Genomic DNA, 20,471 nt, shown 5'->3' with positions numbered 1-20,471 from the left:
CTGTTCTGTGATGGCCATGACAGACTACCTGCTACAATGTAAACCAGCTGCTACAGGCCCTTTGTTTACCTTCACCAATGGCAAGTCGCTCTCCTGTTCCTCCCTGACTAAGGAGCTCCGTTCTGTACTGCAAGGTTGTGGCCTACCTGCTGATCATTATTTCACACACCGTTTCCGCATTGGTGCAGCTACCACTGCAGCCGCAGCGAGGGTCCCTTCGTGGCTTATCAAGGTACTGGGCTGCTGGAGCTCAGACTGTTATGAACGCTACATCAGAACTCCCCAAGAAACACTATTAGCTATCCCTGAGAAATTAGTCATGGATAATTCTAATGTTCTAATTTAGGTCTGCTGTAAGATCTGTTTGGACCCTTTCAGCCCTATTATCAACATGCAAATTCTCCCCACTGGCTTACCCTATTTACTAATACTAGTCGGTCGAAAGAGATTGATTCCCATCAGGCCTTATTTTTATTTAGCACAATTTCTTGTCCTTTACTGCCTACCAAGCAGCAATACTCATATTAATTTCAATGCTGCTTACACCACTGGGCTGAAAGGTTCAATCATTTAAGTTAATTCCATTATCTATTGATTTATAACTTTGTGAATCTAGGTAGTATTATTCATTGAGAACCATGCTTCTTGTATATCACTGTGGGTGGCAGACCTCCTACTAGTATGGAGGTCTGCTTTGCTTTTCTTTCCTGTGGGGTGATTGTGTTCGGGCTAGCAGTGGACTCACACAATCGTGGCAGGTAAGTGCAACCTAGGCTGCACTTTGCCCCACAGTAAGTGCTATGGCCACCCTTGGAAATAGGTCCGAATCTCTCCAGGATGGTGTCATCGTACCATCTGACCTATTGTCCTCCCAGAGGGGCACCCCTTCTTCTGGTCCATTCTATGTTACTTCCAAGGAAATAGGTCCGGTTCTCTCCAGGATGGTGCCATCGTACCGTCTGACCTATTGTCCTCCCAGAAGGGCACCCCTCTTCTGGTCCCCTTGGTAACATAGGTTCCCCCAAAGGCGCCGCTACTCTAGGGGAGATAGGCTCTGTCTTCCCTGCCACTCATGTTTTGCCACCATAATCAGTGTTTTGTTTCTGTTTCCTGTATCTACCCAGCAAAAGGGGAGGGGGGGGGGGGGGTTGCAATGTTGTTACCCATATAAATATCCTTGCTGGTACTGTTAGATCTGCCACTCCCCCTGTGTGGGTGTGGCTCTAATAATTTATACTAAATTGCACACCAGCAGGGTCTCATTAACAATTTCGGTACTTTGACAGTTAAACTGGCCGCCTAACAAGGGGTGCCGCTCAAACGCCAATTTCGTCTATGATACGTCCCTGCAGGGAGCCATGGTAGTTGAATTCATCTTCTTAGACTGGATATTTGTTTTGATGAATACAACCGCCATGAGTTCCCTGCAAGCGTGTTTCAAAGAGGGAACTGGACAGGGGTGGCCGCTTAATTTAAGTTCGTCTGTATGTTAGCGGAGCTCTTGGGCGAAGAGGGGGAGTGGAGTCACATGATTCATCAGGTGATCAACGAAAAAAATGAAACGCGTTTTGAGTGTTAAGAGAAATTATAAAACTGTTAACACATCGGAAAAAAATGGTTGATTCGTTGATTTATCGAAAAGATTAGTTCGGTTCAGTCTTCCCTTCACAGCACAATGACTTTAAACTAAATAATATAATGATTCTCCTCACAAGATCTGAAATCTAAAGAAAACAAAGCCTCCGACTGTATCTATCGGTCTTCTTCAACAAAGTGAACTCTGTCACGTGGCTCAAAAAAATCACGGGGAATCTGTAGACCCAATCTTTGTTTAACACCCTCCAAATATATTGTGAAGAACAAATAGTGTGGTTTTCAGCTGACTAGAAAAAAATCTTCAGTATTACTTTGACCAATCACAAAAGACGCAGACAGCCCCGTGAACCAATTAAAACTCGAAGCAAATACTTGTAGCTGACGGAAAGAACGGAAAACATGTGCGAGCGAGGCGCGATTGGTTTTGGTGTTACAAATGCGAAACCAATCAAACGCGGATTACTTTCGACACTCAAGTGAAAACTGCTATAAATAAAGAAATATTTAATTCATTCTAATTTCATAATCTACCCGTTGTGTTGATCATCTCATACAGTATACCAATGAGCTTCATGAAATAATTGAAAGAAAAAAAAAGCAGCCCACCTTTACATTCTCTATATTTCAGAAAGGCGTGGTTATAATTGACAGTCCGGGTATTGGTGAGTCTGATACGATGGACGAGACAGTCTCGCAGTATTTACCACAAGCCTTTGCCTTCATTTATGTCATAAGCAGTGCAAACGCTGGAGGAATTCAAAAAGACAGAGTGAGTATTGAAATAGAATAAAAGTAGTGACGTTACTGAGCATTTGCACAATTATATTTTTTATTGAAATCAGCAGATATAGGCCTACCCTATGAGCAGAGTCTCCTTCGATCTCGATTTTTCTAGGAAGATCGAAGGGGACTCTGCCCGCAGGGTAATATAGGACAGAAGGGGTTCACATAGAGAAAAAGGTTCAACACTCGTCCGGCCCTAAAACAAAGAAACCCTATGCCTAAGGCACGAAGGCAAAAGCTTGTAAGGCAATCCTCAAGAGAAGCAGGAGGCACGGTAACGAATCCTACAGTCTGATTGGTTCTTTGCACCGTCCGGATTTTCCTATCTCTGCCGACGGTCCCGGTAACGCTTCGGCTCTTACTGCGGGGGGAATCCTAGTGTTGATCTATTTCTGTGAATAAACTAGCGAAAATCGTCACTTGTTCTGCCTTTTTTTCATTCATGGTACTTTTGATTTACAGCTTGAAAAGTTGCTGGATGAAGTGAGGAAGATGACGATTGAGAGACAGGAAGGATTAGTCTTATCTCAGTGTGCTTTGTTCGTGTGCAACAAATGGGACCAAATTCCGGAGAAAGAAGTAAAAGAGGTCCAGGATCACGTGATCAACAAGCTGAAGAAGTGTTGGCCTGGCATTGATCCCAAGTCACAGATAACCTATATGTCAACAGAAAAAGCCAGTATCGCTCAGAACTACGGAATAATCACCCAAGAATTTTTCTCCTTGATGAGTGGCATCAGGTCGATGGTTTTGAAAAGCATCAAAGCCCGGCTGGAAATGCACTGGAAGTAAGCATTTAAGTGTGTTAATTGATTGATAGAGTTCCTAGCTAGGACCAAACAAAAAGTGAAAATGTAACCATATAGATCACGTGACGTCATCACTTTCTAAAATCCAAAATTAAAGATTAACCAAAGTTTTTATCGTCCTCAGGTATATTTATAGCTGTTCACAATTTTACAGCTCAATAGCTTGCTTCGTTTGGAAGCCAGAGCATTTTGAATTGCAGGGTTGTGGTGATGCGTGACACAAGTTTCTTGAAAAATGTATACTCATCTCATGATTTTGAGCCTTTTAAGAAGTTAGAACATAAGGAAAAGCGCTTATATAAATGCTTGTTTGTTCAGTACTGACAATCAGTCGTCTAGATAGCCAACGTAAGTTCTAGATGTTTGCACTATTTTCCTGCCGCCATATTGGTGTACCACGGATGTACACCAAAATGGCGTTTTCATACTGGGCTCTGTAAATTTGTGCGAAACATTTCATTGAATATCTGAAGTTTGGTGAAACGCACAGGAGAAGTTTCTTATTTAGTTATCTTCTATAACATCAGAACTCTTTAGCTTTTTCCACTGGATGGTTTTCGAGTTACTTTTTTATTGCGTGACAGTGAAAACTATCTACACACTGTAAGTTGTCAATTTTAGAAACCGTTATACTGGAATATAAAATAATAATAATAATAATAATAATAATAATAATAATAAAATATTATATGATAAATTATGGATGTCCTATTCTACCTCAAGAAACGACCTGAGGTCATATCGGGTGTGAACGTTTACTTAGTACAATTAGCTGTGAAATACGTTCACTTAGATCACCTTGATACGATACCGAATCTGAATTTACGAATTTCTGAAGGTACGCAATCATCTGTAACCAACAGGGCGCTTGAATGAAGTTTGTACAATACTTACTCTTTAACAGCTTTAATGACAAGTAACACGTGGCAAGCATCTATTCTATCTCGGCAACAATTGTGCTCCTTAAGAGCCACTGCCCACAAATATGGACCAAACAACGGCACAAGCCGAAAAATCGATTTTGCTCATTTTTTGCCCAAAGATTGGCCCTAGCTAGAGAACAAACGGACCATAGTTAGTTTCTGCTAATGCAGCTTTTTTTGGAAGAAATTTGCGAAAAACGATTTCGCCCCGATTGAGCTCAAAATCTACTTCCAGTTTTGCTGAATTTTCTGGAAATTTGATTGCTTCGCACGTCGCACAACAGGTACTTGAGAATCTTTCAATGGTTTTTAGATTCAGCTCAGGTCTTCATGGTATGACTGAGCGAAAAATAAAATAAATCGAAGCTAGTTTTGAGCCCGAAACGAGATCGAACAGAAACGCAAAATCTTGCAATGTGTTGCAAACGAATTATAGCACTAAAATATCACCATATTTTTCTATGGGCTATAACTTTAAATGCCATAAAAACACTTTCTACGGGCTAACTTTACACCCACCTGTTTGAAAATCAAAAAACATCTCTGGGCAAATGGTTTTAAGTCGCCCGCCTTGGCCTGTGTTTTTCATAAATTTTCTCCTGAACCGCCGTGGGAATGTAAACAATTGCGTGACGCGGACGGTCACCCTGAATATATAATTCGTTTCCAACAAACTGCAGATGGCTATCTTAGAACATTTGGGTGAAAAAAGAAAAACATAATGGACCACTTTTAACTTAAATAATTTGAAAGGCATTGCTTTAGAAATTTCGTTAATTAAAAACGCCAATTAAAAGCAATTCACTTAGAGTTCGGGTGTTACCGCTATGTCGTTTTAAGCTGTCGTTCTTTCTTTGATCATTTTAATTACAAGAACGAGTTCTAGAAAGAAAATCGTTCTAAGTTCATTTGTTAAGCGTAATAACAAGTTGATATTGATCGTTTGTAGCCTTACGTGATCTGAAGGAACGCTACAGTGATTAAATTTGTATTTGTTGATTTCGACGGATCGATTTCCGGTTAAGATGATTTTCGCAGAACATTCGAGCAATAATGGCAAAAATTAAGTTACCAAAAAAACCGCGTAGCATGGTTATATTTTGAACACAGTTAAGAAGAACTTATCGAGACTAAAGCTCTCAAGCTGACCCCGCGAGAGAAAATTGAACTTGAATGGCTCGATAGAAAACTAAGTTTGATCGAATGTCAGATAACGATCTGCACGTGAAGTTGAACTAGCGATGAAAAGATTATAGCCTACGGTAAAAGTATTTTTAATTAATTAAGTATTAACTTGTACTGTACAAAGAATTTTCCAGGAAATGCATTTGAATACTTGTAACAAATATTTCGTGACACAATAAAGCTTTGACCAGCGACCCTGCAAGACAGCGCGCGCGTGGCCAAATGTTTTTAAACTTTTTTGTATTTGTTTACACTGTCATCAGAGCACGAGAAGTCCGAACTAGTTTAGACAAGAAACTCAATGCTGAAGAGTTCTATTTCTGTCTTATGGAGAAACTATTTCTTCATGAGAAATCGTGTATACGCATTTCTTTGTATTGACGTAATGAATTGAATAAAGAAATCACACTCGTGTACCCATATTTTTAGGTCTGATTAAGGAGTTCGAACGCTACCACCTTGGTTTTCTGTGAAGAACGAAATCTGGGAATAAGAGACAGTCACGTGATTAAACTGACTGCGAACGACTGGAAGGAATAGATTACTCTTCTTAGTTGCTAGCCTTCACTCATTGCATTCACTTTCATTTTAATTTTCTTTCCGGGTTTTCTAGCTGAGTTTGAGAATGGCCGTTTTCACACTAGAGACGGATAACCCGTCCATTACGGATAATTCGTCTTAGTGTGAAAACGGAACGGTGCTCATTTTAGACGGATAATCCGTCTATTTTTATCCGTCCGATTATCCGTCTATTTAGACGGATAATCCGTCTAGACGGATTATCCGTCTCTAGTGTGAAAACGGCCAATATTGTGTAAAAACAAATTTTGTACACAGCTAGAAGAGTTGAGATGCCGTCACGCAATTAGTAGTTTATAGAATTTATGGTATTTCCACTTGACTTTATTTGTCAGTCAATGATTCAATTGCCATAAACTATAGAGGATTGGTTAAGTGTATCTCTAAAACTGTCACTGTATTGTAACTTATCAGTGAAATTAATAACTGAGCCATCTTGTGGAAATGAACAAGCGAGTTAAAAATTATTCACCTGAATCATTTCCTGGAGCAATGTAGTCACCTTCTTTATTAGGGATGTCGTGGGTGTTGCAATGCAAACGAAAAATATACATATATTTATACTAACTTAAACAAAAAAAAACATTTTCCATTATTTTATCCAGACATTGTCTCAAAAATTGCTTTCATCGGATTGTTGGAGACGAATATTTACTCGAGAGTGACTATCGGCGTCGCGCAATTGTTTACATTCCAACGGCGGATTTTGGGCAAAATCTATGAGAAACACAGGCCAAGGCGGGCGTTTTAAAACCATTTGCCCAGAGATATTTTTTGATATCCTAACAGCTGGGTGTATGTTTAACCCGTAGAAAGTGTTTTTATGGTATTTAAAGTTATAGCCCATAGAAAAATATGGCGATGTTTTAATGCAATAATTCGGTTGTAGCACATTGTAAAATTTTGCGTGTCTGTTTGATCTCGTTTCGGGCTCAAAACTAGCTTCGATTTATTTTATTTTTCGCTCAGTCATACCACGAAGACCTGAACTAAATATAAAATCCATTGAAAGATTCTCAAGTAGCTGTTCTGCGAAGCGCGAAGCAATCAAATATTCGGAAAATTCAGCAAAACCGAAAGTAGGTTTTGAGCCCAATCGGGGCGAAATCGTTTTTGGCATATTTCTACCAAAGAAAGCTGTATTAGCAGAAACTAACTATGGTCCGTTTCTTTTCTTACTAGGACCTATCTATGGGCAAAATACAAGCGAAATCAATTTTTCGACTTGTGCCATTGATAGGCGATTTAGGTCGATTTTTATAGGCATTCACTCTTAATCCCTCTCCTAAAAGTTAGATCAAAATGATCGCTTGAACAGGACTTAGAAAGTGCCCTGCAGTTAAAAGAAAACATTTCAGGTGTTTCATAAAAAGAAGTCGGCGCAAAACTAATTCAGGTATAGCGTTCTTGGCTCAAATTGACTCGGTCGCTTATAGAGAACAAATGAGATCAATCCTTCGAACCATGATAATGAAAATACTATTCTGAAACTTTAACTTACAAGCATTGGTGAAAGATGTTAACTGAAATTTACGTTTTATTGTTATTCTTATTTTTTCGAAGATGGCTGGATTACTTGCTCTCACGGATAATTTATCAAGCAAAAGCTTTTGTGATGAACGCGTCCAGAGATCACGGTGAGGTCGCTGAACGGATGGATTCGATTAAGCGCCGTTTGGTCCAGATTGAAGAAAGAGAAACTGAAATGATGGAAGAGCTTGGTAACCACTTGGAGGCTCGTGTCAAGAGCGCTGTTGATGATCTCTCCGCGTATCTTAAGTCGGATGATGTCAAAGCTCGCTTCACTACCTAGACCTTAGACGAAGTTCCAAAGGCAGAGAGCTCCTGGGAAGAAACTAACAGCAAAATCACGAAAGCGTTAGAAAATCGGCTGCGAGAAATCATCGAGCATTGGGAAGAAGATCACCAAGTATTTTCAGATGCTCGCAAGTCCCTTGTACAGCGCTCTAAGCAGCGGTACAATATTGTTGTAGGGCAACTGAGGAATCTCCAGTGTGCTGTAACAAATGATGACCTCGATGTTCCCGAAACTGTTCCTCCTAAACAAGGCTTAACTATGGCGGAAAAGGTTGTCATCGGCGTCACTAGTCCAATATGGGTTCCAGTTTCCCTAGTTACGCTGTTGATTGGCGCCCCTGTGATCGGAATACTTGAGATTAAAAACAAACTGGAAAATAGAAGAAGGATCAAGAAATACGAAAGAGACAAATGTGCTTTTATGGCTGAAGCATCCGCAGACTATCTCGATGATGCAACAAACGAAAGCGTGCTCAAGGTGTTTGTGGAGAACCAAGTGAATGAGACTAAGCTGTGTCTGGAGCAAATTAAAGGACGTATTCCCGAGCTGATCGAGGCTGACAAGATGTTATGTGAAGCACTCGGTGATGTAAAGCTTTCACAGGGAGAGATACAAGAATTGTACCAACCAATCGTGCATGAAGCTTCCGATATAAGGGGACATCTGGCGATATTTGCACTACATGGCATCCGTGCCATTGACATCAGCAGCGAGGAGTTAGACTGGAAAGAAGAGAGTTCTTCACGTCTTGGAAGCGGTGTATTTGCCACTGTGTACCAAGGGAAGATGAGAAGGCAAGGAGAGGAGGAGACTGTAGCATTAAAGGTTTGCAGGAACAAGCTTGACGTCCACAGTGCAAGCCTTATAATGGCAGAGGTAGAACTTTTGAGGTAAGAGATTCTTGAGTTTACTGAACCTCGCCCTCCATGCATGCAAGAGCTAATTGAACTAAGACTGGAGATGGGTTTGTCTGGTATTACAGGGCTCGTTAAGGAGCAGATACTTTAAATAATGATCTTGTGGATTGCCCCGGTAACGCAACATAACTTCTTTCTTAACCCGGAGTGGTCTTTTCACTTATTCTGTCTCTTCGACTCCATTTTATGAAGATCAGAGTATTTTGTTCCTACTCAGATGTGTGTGGTAGACGATCGATGTACCAAGGGGCATGAGATAAGAAGGAAAGGAATATAACATAATCTTGCAGTTTAAATAAAGGAAATTTTGCATTACTTTTATGAATATTGCGTGTTTTTTTAATCTCTTGGTCAGAAAATTGGACCATCCCCACATTGTAAAGTTTTATGGCACATCCCTTCTCAAGAGCGCGGACACCACAAGAGTGATCCTGGTAATGGAAAAGTGCAAAGGAGACTTGAAAAGTCAGATCTTCGATCACCCAGAAGCAACACCAGCAAAAACCCACAATCCTGATGTCTTTAGAGACGTATGTCAATGGGCGAGGGATATCACTGATGCTCTTGCGTTTATACACAATCAGGGATTTGTCCACAGGGATCTCAAGCTAGAGAACATATTGGTATGAGACTGAAGTTTTTGTGCTAAGCTAATTTAAAAATACTGACCTAAATATTGCTCAAAATCATATTCTGATTTTCTGTCAATTGAATGAAAAATAAGGAAATCTGTTTTCGAGTTTGAAAGGGAAAAATGCTTTAAAACCTAAGTAAAATTCGAGAATGTGTTAAATTCTGTCTGCTTTTGAGAACATAGTTGTATATACACAAGTACTCCTAGACACTTTCTCAGTAGAAGAACAATGCAGTGGGCAGTGGGAAATACCAAATGGGAAATTGGAAATGAAAAATCCCCGTTCTCTATTCCTGTTGTAGATACCCATGAATATTTGACTATATTGGAAAAAAAAATGCAAGGCTTCAAACTTTCCGCCTGGCAAACACCCATGCAGCTGAAATTAATTGAATTGAAGAAAATATAATTGTTAACTTAACTTAACGTAACTTAATTTAACTTTCGTCCTTATAGTTTTCAAAACCACAACACTGTCAAAAATTTTCATTAGATTTCGGAAGCACAAAACAATAAACTGTCTTTTGTTGGTGTTCCTTTAAAGAAATTGTTTAATTTGCTCAGTATATAATGAAAATGTATGTGCTCCTTGGTTTACATTTAAGCTATCAGACGACAACTTAGCGAAGATAACTGATGTTGGAGTTTCTAAGGAAGTAAAGGACATCACGGGTACTTTGCAGGGGACCCCTGTGTACATCGCACCGGAAGTATTTCATTCCAAAGTGTATGATAGCAAGGCAGACATATACAGCTTTGGTTTAATGCTGTGGGAGATGTGGCATGGGCAGCAGGCCTTTGCTGAATTCAAGGGCCCAATGACACTTTTTTTCAGTCGGGTGGATGAAGGCTATCGTCCGAAAGATGTGGAAGGTAGCAGGAAGCCTCCAGCCCAATGGAAGGAATTGATGAGCCGCTGCTGGGATAGAAATCCAGAGCAACGTCCTTCCGCAAACGTTTGTAATCATGAAATCCTTACACTGATCTAGGATGTTGTTAGACCACTGTAACTTAGTCAATGGTTTGATCCATAGGACGTCCATGGAGCAGAAGATGCACTCGAAATGACTATAACTTTGATTTAGATCGTTGTCTTCTTCCTGATTGAAGGGAATATATAGGCGATAATTTTTTCCTCCAGTCAAATGCGATTAATAGACATTTCAGGATAAACATGAATTTTGATGTCGATTTCGTAGGCTTTTGTCTGATTAGGAAGTGACAATAAAACGTTTTTGTATCAAAGAAAAGTTAACACATTGAAAAACTTTTGATACTGATGTAAGGTCGATGGGATTTCAAAAAAAGGGGCACAGGATAGATTTGTTTGTCAGTATACTCTTGAACACCAAGTGTTTAGTATGAGGGGCTATGTTACTTCATCCTGGCCTCTACCCTTATCTCTGGACAGTGATTTATTACTTCATGTAAGCGATTTATTAGTATGGGTTTGATATTGGGCATTTTAGTTTTAAATTGGATTTTGTAGAGTATGTTCCTATTTTATGAAAAGCTTATTTGTTAGATAATCTGTAATCATGAATTAGCACAGCCTTAACCGCAGTCACGTGATTATACCTTTATATTTTTGTACATAGATCAGTTTTTTTTTTCAGTTCTAGTAAAGCAATTGCGTAGAACACATTTGCTGATTCATTGCGTACTCTACAGAAGTACTCCAAACCCGAATACACAACAGGCGTATAAATCCCTCCAGCTTTGGCCTGGAACAAAGTGTGCTTTGGAAATCCGGAGGGGGTGATATGCAACGAAATTTGAGTTAGCTTGTGATACAGATTTTTTCTTCAGCAGATAAACGATGCAGAAAAACAATTGCACATACTAATGAATAGAAAACTACATGTAACTGAGTATGGTTTGAAATAAGTTGTTTACTTGCCTATATCGAAGTTCTCTATATCTAAAGCGTTTTTCCCAAATTAAATGCGCAGTTTACAATATTAAGAGCCAACGTCCACAAAAATCAAACAAGATCAAATTTCTTCGCAAGGCTTGAAAAGTCAAATTAGCTCGTCTTCTGCATGTAGCAAGCCCCTAGCAAGAGTGCAAACAGGCTGTAGTTTTTCAAAGCATTTGTCTTTCAGAGAAAAACAACACTTTCGTTTTAACCTTCAGACTCAATAAAGCAATTCCCAACTGGGGTAAAAATCGATCTTTTTCATTCCATTCGCATTTCGCAACTGTTGAGCACAGAAAAGTTGTAATACAGCCCGCGGCTTATTTCAGAACTATTCCTTGTCTGAAAAAAGCACAAGTTCAGGAATATCGGATTTATCTTATTATTTGGCGGTAAACAAAACCAAAGTGTTCTCTAACGTTGAGTTAATCGGTCGGTGAAAAGAATAGTCCGTTTGATCATGTGCCATGTCTCAGATGTTCAAAAGAGTTAAGATTCTAATTATTCTAGGATAGGTCTTTCAATAGATGTAAGTTTATTTTGGGCAAATGATTAGGCACTCGTCAAGAAATTATTCAAAATTGTCCACAAAAGACACAAAAATCACACGAGCAGCTATCGAGTGCGCGACCAAAAGTCGTACCAAAATCTGTATTATCACTGTCATCAGTTCGAAACGTCAGCATTACCAGGCTATAAATAACATAAAGATGTCCACCAACTTCGGTTTGTAACATCCTGATTCTTGCAAACTGATTCTTTCGCTGCTTATTTTCAGCGACCTTCTCACGTTCATTGCTCATATCCGACATTCAAGAAAAAGCAATTACCGCCAAGTCCCGTATGTGTATTATTGCAATTGTATCATCTATCTGTGCGACTTGTGTCGTTTGATTCAGCCAGTAGAAACAGCTAAAGCGTTATTCCATATGCAACATTCGGGTTTCCATTTTGAAGACGTTTGGAAGTCCTCCATGTTGACTGAAGATGTGTTAACCGATCGAGGCAGCCGTGCGTTACATCTTTTACATGGTCAGTGAGGGTCGGGATCTCAGAGCTTTTAGTAGAGTTAATTTTCTTTGTTCGAATTTTAAACCGGAAAGAACGGGTTAGTGTGTAGCATTTTATCGCTCTACTTAAGAAAGGAGGCCCTGAATTGGAACTAACATCGAGATATGGAAAAATTTTCTAACGCTTTTTTTTCGGCAATAATCACCACCCCAGCTTCCCTGTTTGCAGAGACTTTTGCTGGACAATATGCAAACAGGAGACGCGGAGTGATCGAAGATGGGGATTTCTGCTTGAAAGCAGGTTGAATGATTATACTGAAAAACACAACGAAAAAAGTAGCAACATCTGCAGAGGAACGTGCTAATATTGAGCGATTTGGGGGATTCAAATTCACCAGATGAATGCGTACTGGTCACGCAAACCTAATGGAACACCGTTGAAATGGCTTGATAGGAATGTTGTTTGACAGTCAAGACAGATAACCCAGTTAAGGTGAACATGGTTACGTTGTTTTATGTTTAAGTGGTGCTGATATCCCTATGATATTTCGAATTGAAGTGATTTACTGTTATTGTTACCCTCTGTAAATAAAGTTGTTACTTACTTACTTACTAAAACAATGGTACTACTTTTTGGTCACTCATTCGACTGCAGGCGTGATTTTAATTTTTTTGTGTATGATTTGAATCATATTTTGACGAGGACCTAATCATATGCCCAAACGAATTAAACTTTACATATATTGAAAGGCCTCTCCTAGTATAGTTAGAATCTAAAATCTTTTGGAATTCCGAGATGTGGCACATGGTCAAAATGACGATTATTTTCATCGCCTGACTAACTCAACGTTTGAGAATACTCTGGTTTTGTTTACCGCCAAATAATTAGTTTAATCAAATATTCTTGAAATTGTGCTTTTTAGACAAGTTATAGTTCTGAAATAAGCCGGCTGTATTACAACTTTTCTGCCCTCAGTAGTTGCGACGTACGAATCGAATAAAAATTTTTAGCCCAGTCGTTAGATTGATGTATGGACGTTAAAGCGATTATGTCGTTTTTCTCGGAAATACCAAGATATTTGAAGAAAAAAAAAACTACATAGCGTTTTTACGTTTACTAAGGCCTCCTCATATTCAACAGTAGGAAAAATTCTATTTTTTAAGCCTTACCGAACTATTTTTGATTTTTGTGGACTTTCGCTCTTAATTAGTCGGTAAATATATTCTCTGGTATATAGTGTAAGGGTTTTCGCGACACTTGCTGCCAACTGTCCCTCGACTATCACACAACTGATAGTTAAACCTTATTAAGTAAACTCGATCGGGCTGGAGTTAACGATTTCACAGTGGCCACAGGCAAATTGCTCAAATCAATGATTCACTGAGGGTAGGTCACTGCTGTATTAATGTTCGTCATGTGCTTCCTGATTCTATATGTCAAAGCGTGTATCATAAAGTTACCTCCCGAGTGTATTCCTACCTTGCCCTAGATTTTCTATATATTCGGAAGCTTTTCGTGACAAACACTTCTACACTTCTTGGTACTGATCTGAGGATGAGTGGAGCGAGAATATCATGACCCCTAGGGATCCGCATATCGTTGTCTAGCCATATATCTTGTCCCACGGATATTAGAGCTAAGTTCTACAATTCACGCTTTGTTTTCGAGTTTTGTGGATAGCCGGTAATGTTCTCCCTTCTGCAAGCGAACTTCCTTGGGATTATGATAATTGTCTGCTCGGGAAAGATACAGTCTTATAGGGGGATGAAATATTTATTATCTGACCGGACCACACCCTACTTTAGGTGAGGTGTCTCCGCATGAAGGGGTGGCGAATGGTCGCAGTCTCGATTTTTCTACGAAGCTGTCTCGGAGTCTCGATTTTTCGCAAGGCTTAGGGTCTCGAAGTCCCAATTCGTTCCTTTATCTGTTTTTATAAATTACGTCGTGTCTTTACATGATATGGAATTTCAATGAAGCAACTTACAAATTTTCCGAGAAAAAGGTAATCCTAACTTCTCCTAATTGTCTTAATTCCACGAATTTTAAGAATCTGAACGTCTCGCGCTCGCACTCAAAACACTTTGAGGTCTCGGTCTTGCAATCTAAAAAGTCAAAATGTCTCGGGCTCGCAAAGAAAAACGCTTGTCTCGCCGTCTCGCAGAGTGTCGCAATTACCATTCCCCACCCCTGCATGAGGAGGTTGCCCAAGGAAGAGCTTCGCCTGTGGTTTGTATTTTTACATCGAATTGAAATATAGATATTTGTTTGAATATCGTTATTTCGGGTATGAATTCTACGTATTGGTGACTGTTTTTCGGTAGTTTGGTTTAACTTAGGCAATTTGCTGTAACTTTGGCCTATTCTGAAACGGGAGCACTCTTCTACGTTGGATGGCGTGCATTAATGTTTTAACTCAGTGAATATACACAATCAAACTTAGAAGAGCTATTCCCTTTCAGAAATGGTCCAAGTTAAAATGAGTCATTGTTCAGTAAAGCACGTTTGTATGCACCGGCCGTTACGCGTAGAGCTGAGAAACGCGGGAAAATTAATACAATGAGCCGAGTTTGTTTATTAATATATTTATCAAACAACACAGCACTACATTACGCCATAACACTTCATTGTGTTCCATTTATTCAGAAACTGAATAACACATTCTAATCCATGCTACGTGACACTAGAGTGCATTATGCTGTTCCACATCTCATTTTGACTACTACTTAAGTTTGCTTACATTTTTTTGACTGTTTAGTTATTCTTATAGCTCCGTTAATTTCAAGTGTGATCTCCCCCCCTCCCCCACAACCGGTCATGCACAAACAAACCAAAAACTAGCCATAAAACTGGACGACGTTCCGTATCGTCATGACAGAACTATATTTCCATTAAGGTTCATAGTTTATTCTTATGGAACAAGGTAGGGCCTGGATCGGTATACAAAATCCTCAAAACGGGGCTTACAGAAAAGTGGCACCCCCTCCCCCTTTTCCCCAAAGAATTATCTTCAGAAATAAAATTCTTAATTTCAAAAAGCATATTGTTACTAAGGTAAACATTACATCGAAAGCAGAAACAGATCTCTAAAAATACAAACTGAAGCCGCTTTTTTTAAGCTTATGACGCATTGAAATGTCTGTGATCGCCAAATATAAGGTGGCTCACAAAGGTTTCTAGCATTTCTTAGCACTTCATCTTTAATTAATCACTGCTACCCCTCCTTTTTCAGTTAATGCCGTAATAATCACTCAAAAAAATTTCTATCATCGGTAAACAAAGTGGGGTAATTTTTGTGTTGCAAAAGATCTCCATAGCAACAGCATAACCTGCTATAAACACCCTTCTATTTGGCTTTGACTGCTTATAGCATAAAAACGAGTTCAGTGACCCAATTTTTTTTTATTATAGAATTGATTAACAGCAGTAAGTAAACCTGTATACAAGTATACATCATGAGAAGTGACAGCTAGTAAGGCGACAACTTCTCGCTATTGACGTTGACATTAAGAAAAGGCTTTAGCTCTTGAATGAGCAGAGTCTCCTTAATTCTGCAATGAAGGTCACTTTTACGGGAAGCAAAAATATCAAAATGATCCCGTTTTATGTTGTGACTTGTGGTGATCAGCAATGGCTTTAGAATGGTCGCTTTTAGCAAGGGCCTTGAATTTTAATTTCTTCTGTCATGGAGTCTTCGTCTTGGTTTGCCAACGTAAAATTCATACAGTCCCAGCATCCTGCTTTATAGGTTACTTTGGACGTCTGAGAGCGGTTAAGGCGATATTTGAATGTATTTAATCAAGCTAGGATGGCCTTAGAACAAGAGTTTGTTCAACAATGTTTAGGCATGTGTTTGCTGCCATTATTTAAGCATTAAATGAAAAATAAAATGGTACGTAGTACTGATCTACCAAAGTAGCGCCAATCTTGGAAAAATGATGGAAACTGTTGCCAGCCACCTCGGAACAAAATATACCAAATATTTGTCTTAAAATTACAATTACCGTATACCTTTAGGGGTGTCTCGCGTCCAGTTTAAGCGGTAGATACCTAATATAAACCGCTATATCAAATTAAAGCTTATAGAGCTGGTTATCAAACTATACCAAGAATTTTGAAATTAAATGAATTATCGATTTTTTTTCACGACCACTTAATGCGAGCGCCCTAATCAACTGTTGGAAGCTACAAGCCAAAGAGAATTTTGTTTTTCGCTAATTTATTTTTCACTCGGTTTCAGGAGAAAAAGCGCTAAAAAAGCGTGTCTGCGTTTTGCCATATTCAATTGCAGTAAAAGGTTACAGAACATTTCCGAAGTAGGATTTAAAAAAATGCGAAGTGATCATACGAAAATCGCTCTCAGAGAAAAAAATATTTCGAAATAAACAATTCGCAGACACGTTTTTGGTTTTTTATATGTCAATCTAGCTACTGTCTAAATTTGAGGGCAATCGAACAAATTCCCTTTGAGTTATAACTCTTTAAAGTGTCTGCTTCAAGCGAAAATATTTATTCGAAAAAACAGCGCTAAGAAAAATCTCTTGCTTCGCAAACAAACTCCGCCCACAAACGCCTTCAACTGGGTTCTCAGATCACTGAGCCAATCAGCGCTTGGAAAGTTTACAACCATTAACCTCGCGGTGAAATTTACACGCGAATCTCCAAAACATTCCCGAGTAACTGGCATTAAAACTTGTCAAATTGTACACACACACACACAAAAAAAACAGGAGACTGCTCAAATATTATTGCGGACTACGTGGCACCTAGACTGAAAGCGTTCGAAATCTTGCAGCTGATTGGCCAGAAAAATATTTTTTCTGGCCAATCAGCGGGGAGGTCTTGCAAGACGACTCTGTCGCCTTCTTACACGAAGTGGCTTCCTCATCGATCGAGGTAGTTGCTTCGCCCGAGGTAGTTGCTTCGTCCGTCTCGTGGAGAGTTTCAGAAAAAAAATATTCAAAGAAGTCGAGGAAGTGACAAGCTGGAAGATGGGCGCAAGGAAACAATTCTCGTCGATTAATTTTCACGGCGGACTTATTGAAGGTATATCGTAAATTTGTACAGCTAATGTACGCGATTTCTGTACAGTTGTTGGTGGCGTGCGAAGATAGTCCAGTACAGAACTTATTAATCAGCGGTAAGGATTTCGAACGCTTTTGGAACTGGTTCGGTAAGAGTGAGTTTCCAGGGGTTCTCTCGCACTTGAAGTTAACTTTCGCCCAACACTATCGCGTCCCCCGAAAATATCGCATCGTCACGACTAGCTGCCCCTGGGTCTCCGAGGATGATTATTTTGTAGATCGACTCCTGTAAGCAGTCTTTGGATGGTGGGCAAGAGGCTGTCACCTGCAAAGTGGGAGGTTTTCCAAATTATGTCTTGGCTTTTTTTTTTTCATCGAAATGATGTTATCGCTTTGCGTCACTTTCGATAATGCTTGCGTCAAATAGTAAATGGCGTATTGACAAGCCATATTTGTACGCTTAACAGAATTAGTAATTGCCGCTAATAGATATTATGAAGAGCCAGTGATCTCAAGAGGAAGAGAGTTAAAATATTTTGGACCACGATAAAAAAATTATACAGAATTGCCGGATATTAGTTCTACATAATGGAAGACGAAAGGAGTGTGCTTGCTTTGTGTTAATTGTGACCATAGATTTGGTTGTTTTCTTTGAATATGTTTTCAAACTTTTGAGGGAGAAGAGAGTTTTTAAACGAGAACATAAACTGACCTAGATGTACTGAATGAATGTCTTAAAGTTTAAGCAAGTTAAATTTCTTAAAATTAGGTTCTGTGTGAGCCTTATAATAGGACTTGAAGACTTGCAGACTTGCGGCAAAATTTCAATTATTTGAAGGTTTGTTTTGTACGGTAAATCCCTAAACTAGATTACAGTAATTAAGGTTTGGAATTATCACTGAATCATAAAGCATACGGAGAGAAGTTTTTGAAAGAAAAAAAATAGATGTAAAAATTATACCTCTGGATTGAGAAATTTTATTTGCTAGGCTAGATACGTAAGAATTCCAATTAAGTTGTCATCTAAAACTCCTCCAAGAAAGACCGTTAAATTGGCCTGTGCGATGGGTCTCTCATTAATATCAATATTGAAGTTAAAAGAATGCTATTTTTGCCATGGTTTAAATATGCTTCTTTAAGTAAAGACGTTTTATAACTTAAGATATTTTTTTTTTTGGAGGGGGGGGGTGGGGGGGGGGGGGAGAAGAGGGGGTGTTCTTCTGCTTAAACCCCCATCTTGATTATTTTGTATACACAACCTGGCCATGTTCCATAAAAGACAAACAACCAAAATATAGCGGTAAAATTGGACAACGTCTCGACATTTTAAAAACTTTTGTCCCCAAGCATTACAAACAATATTCTTAGACTGCAAACCGATTCTGGGTTTTTTTAAAGTCTTTTCCATTTGACGACGCACATTTATTTATTTATTTTCATTCTCGGAAATTGTTCCTTTTTCGTGGAAAACCAGGACGTTTTTATTCAGTCATTTGACATAATTAAAGGTATTCAATTCGCACAAAGGTGATTTTTTTTTTGACAAAATAACTACTGCCATTTGTTCAATTACGCCTGGCACCTGTTTGAAAACTAAGTCCATTCTAGAATACGTCAAAAAACACTGACCCGTATGATGGCGTGACACCTCTAGCTTCCGCTCAAAATACACTTTCGTCGGTAGTCAGTGGGCTATAACTTTGTTTATCGCCTCTCTAGCTTGATACATCATGTTATATCATTGCTTGTGATACGCCTAATTAGCCTTGATATATGAGCTGTCCACTTGTTTTGATCTAACTACAACAAAAAAAACAAAAACAAAAAAAGACAAAAGCAACAACAACAACGCCGAAATATTGTAAGAATATTTTGCCTTGTGATAAACCCAAACTTGCCTTTCGGCAATGATAACAATCTTCGGACTCTGCGTCTGGTTTATGTTACTAGCTCGGTACAAATGATAATTGGAGTCTATCTTTTTGTCGAGGGTCGAGGGTCGAGGGTCACATGTCGAGGGTCACATGTCGAGGGTCGAGAGTTGAGGGTCGAGGGTAATAATTTTTTTTTCTGAGCTTTTTTTTTTTTCAAATGTCACAAATCGTAGGAGTCGTGAATCGGAGGCTTGCCAACCCCATTCACTACATTGAAGTGTGTTTGCTTTGTCATTAACATCAAATCTAATTTGGTAAAATGTTGGCGTGACTTCCCGTCACACGATCAGTCGAACTTTTAAATAAATTTTTTGAAATGCATGCCGTAACTACACTGTAACTACTAGCTATTACAAAGGAAGATCCCGGTGGAGGAAACGTTCAAAAAAGGTCTTACCGTCGCTTGCAACTGCGGGTCAATCAAAATTTAAAGTTCTGACAATCAAACTTCAAAGTTTACCCGCCCACTTGGAAACGTTTTGGCGCCACTCCGCAAACACTTGAAGAGGGGCAAAGTCAGCAACGCGTACGGGCATTTTGTCTTTTACAGTTTTGAAAATCAGAATGAATTATAGGAAATCAAGAGAGGAATTTCTGTCGGATATCGACTGCGATCTTTTACAATATCCAGAGGAATTAAGAAGAAAGGGTTCACCTCAACATTGACCGCGCGGCATCTAGCTGAAGATGATCTTCATTTTCTCCCTGAATGCCACAAAAGGTAACAAAAGACTAGTCTTGAACATGATTGCTCGGCTAACAACGCCTGAGAGAGTGAAAAGCAGCTTGAAACGTCATACAGCGTCAACACAGCAGTTACAAAGCCCTGAATCAAATTTACAATCTCCTGCACGAAAAAAGGTCTCCACGTCGGGCTGAACTAAACAATGATGCGGACGAGTATCGTGGGGGGGGGGGGGGGTGGGGTGGGGGACAGGGGGGCGGGAACCCAGGAGAATAGGGGGCGGGAGGGGTACGGGAGGCGGGAGAGGAAAGGGCGGGAAGCGGGAGTTCTAAGAGGGCGGGAAGCGGGAGAGAAATGCGAAACGCTAATTTTTTTAATTCAACAATGCGTTAGAATACTTTCAAAAACAAGAACCCAAAATATATTTGACTTGCATTTAACGTCTTCGCAGTCACTTCTGAGCCTTCTGAGGAAACGAGCAAATGAAAATTTGCGCTTGGGCTGAAAAACAGGCCTACTTCCGGTCAAATAGTAAACCCGTTTACAGTGGTTACGTCATAGGTCATGAAATGTCAAGCAGCATGAGTGCACATGTGTCGCGTAAGCTGTCAAATTGCAAAAAGGTGAGACGAGTAGGCGATCTCAAATCAATGT

The 20,471-nt window shown here is 39.4% G+C and overlaps 2 protein-coding genes across 2 annotated transcripts; both read left to right on the top strand.

Moving 5' to 3' along the window:
* Nucleotides 1-10: 10 nt before the first annotated feature.
* LOC110064386 (uncharacterized) lies at nt 11-8,063 on the top strand. Its single transcript, XM_089293816.1, has 4 exons — nt 11-232; nt 2,225-2,365; nt 2,842-3,167; nt 7,439-8,063. Exons 1-4 carry the CDS (start codon nt 11-13, stop codon nt 7,686-7,688), a joined length of 939 nt encoding a protein of 312 aa, XP_089149942.1. The 3' UTR covers nt 7,689-8,063.
* Nucleotides 7,699-10,887, top strand: LOC149108707 (dual specificity protein kinase shkA-like). Its single transcript, XM_089293435.1, has 3 exons — nt 7,699-8,584; nt 8,967-9,234; nt 9,851-10,887. The coding sequence occupies exons 1-3, from the start codon at nt 7,953-7,955 to the stop codon at nt 10,232-10,234; spliced, it is 1,284 nt and encodes a 427-aa protein (XP_089149561.1). The 5' UTR covers nt 7,699-7,952; the 3' UTR covers nt 10,235-10,887.
* Nucleotides 10,888-20,471: the final 9,584 nt, after the last annotated feature.

The sequence above is a fragment of the Orbicella faveolata genome, unplaced genomic scaffold (assembly GCF_042242905.1).
Source record: "Orbicella faveolata isolate gen_17 unplaced genomic scaffold, um_ofav_v1 contig_25, whole genome shotgun sequence".
Lineage (NCBI taxonomy): Eukaryota > Metazoa > Cnidaria > Anthozoa > Scleractinia > Merulinidae > Orbicella > Orbicella faveolata.
Note: the sequence above shows the minus strand (reverse complement) of the source record. Positions and strands in the feature narration are given on the sequence as shown.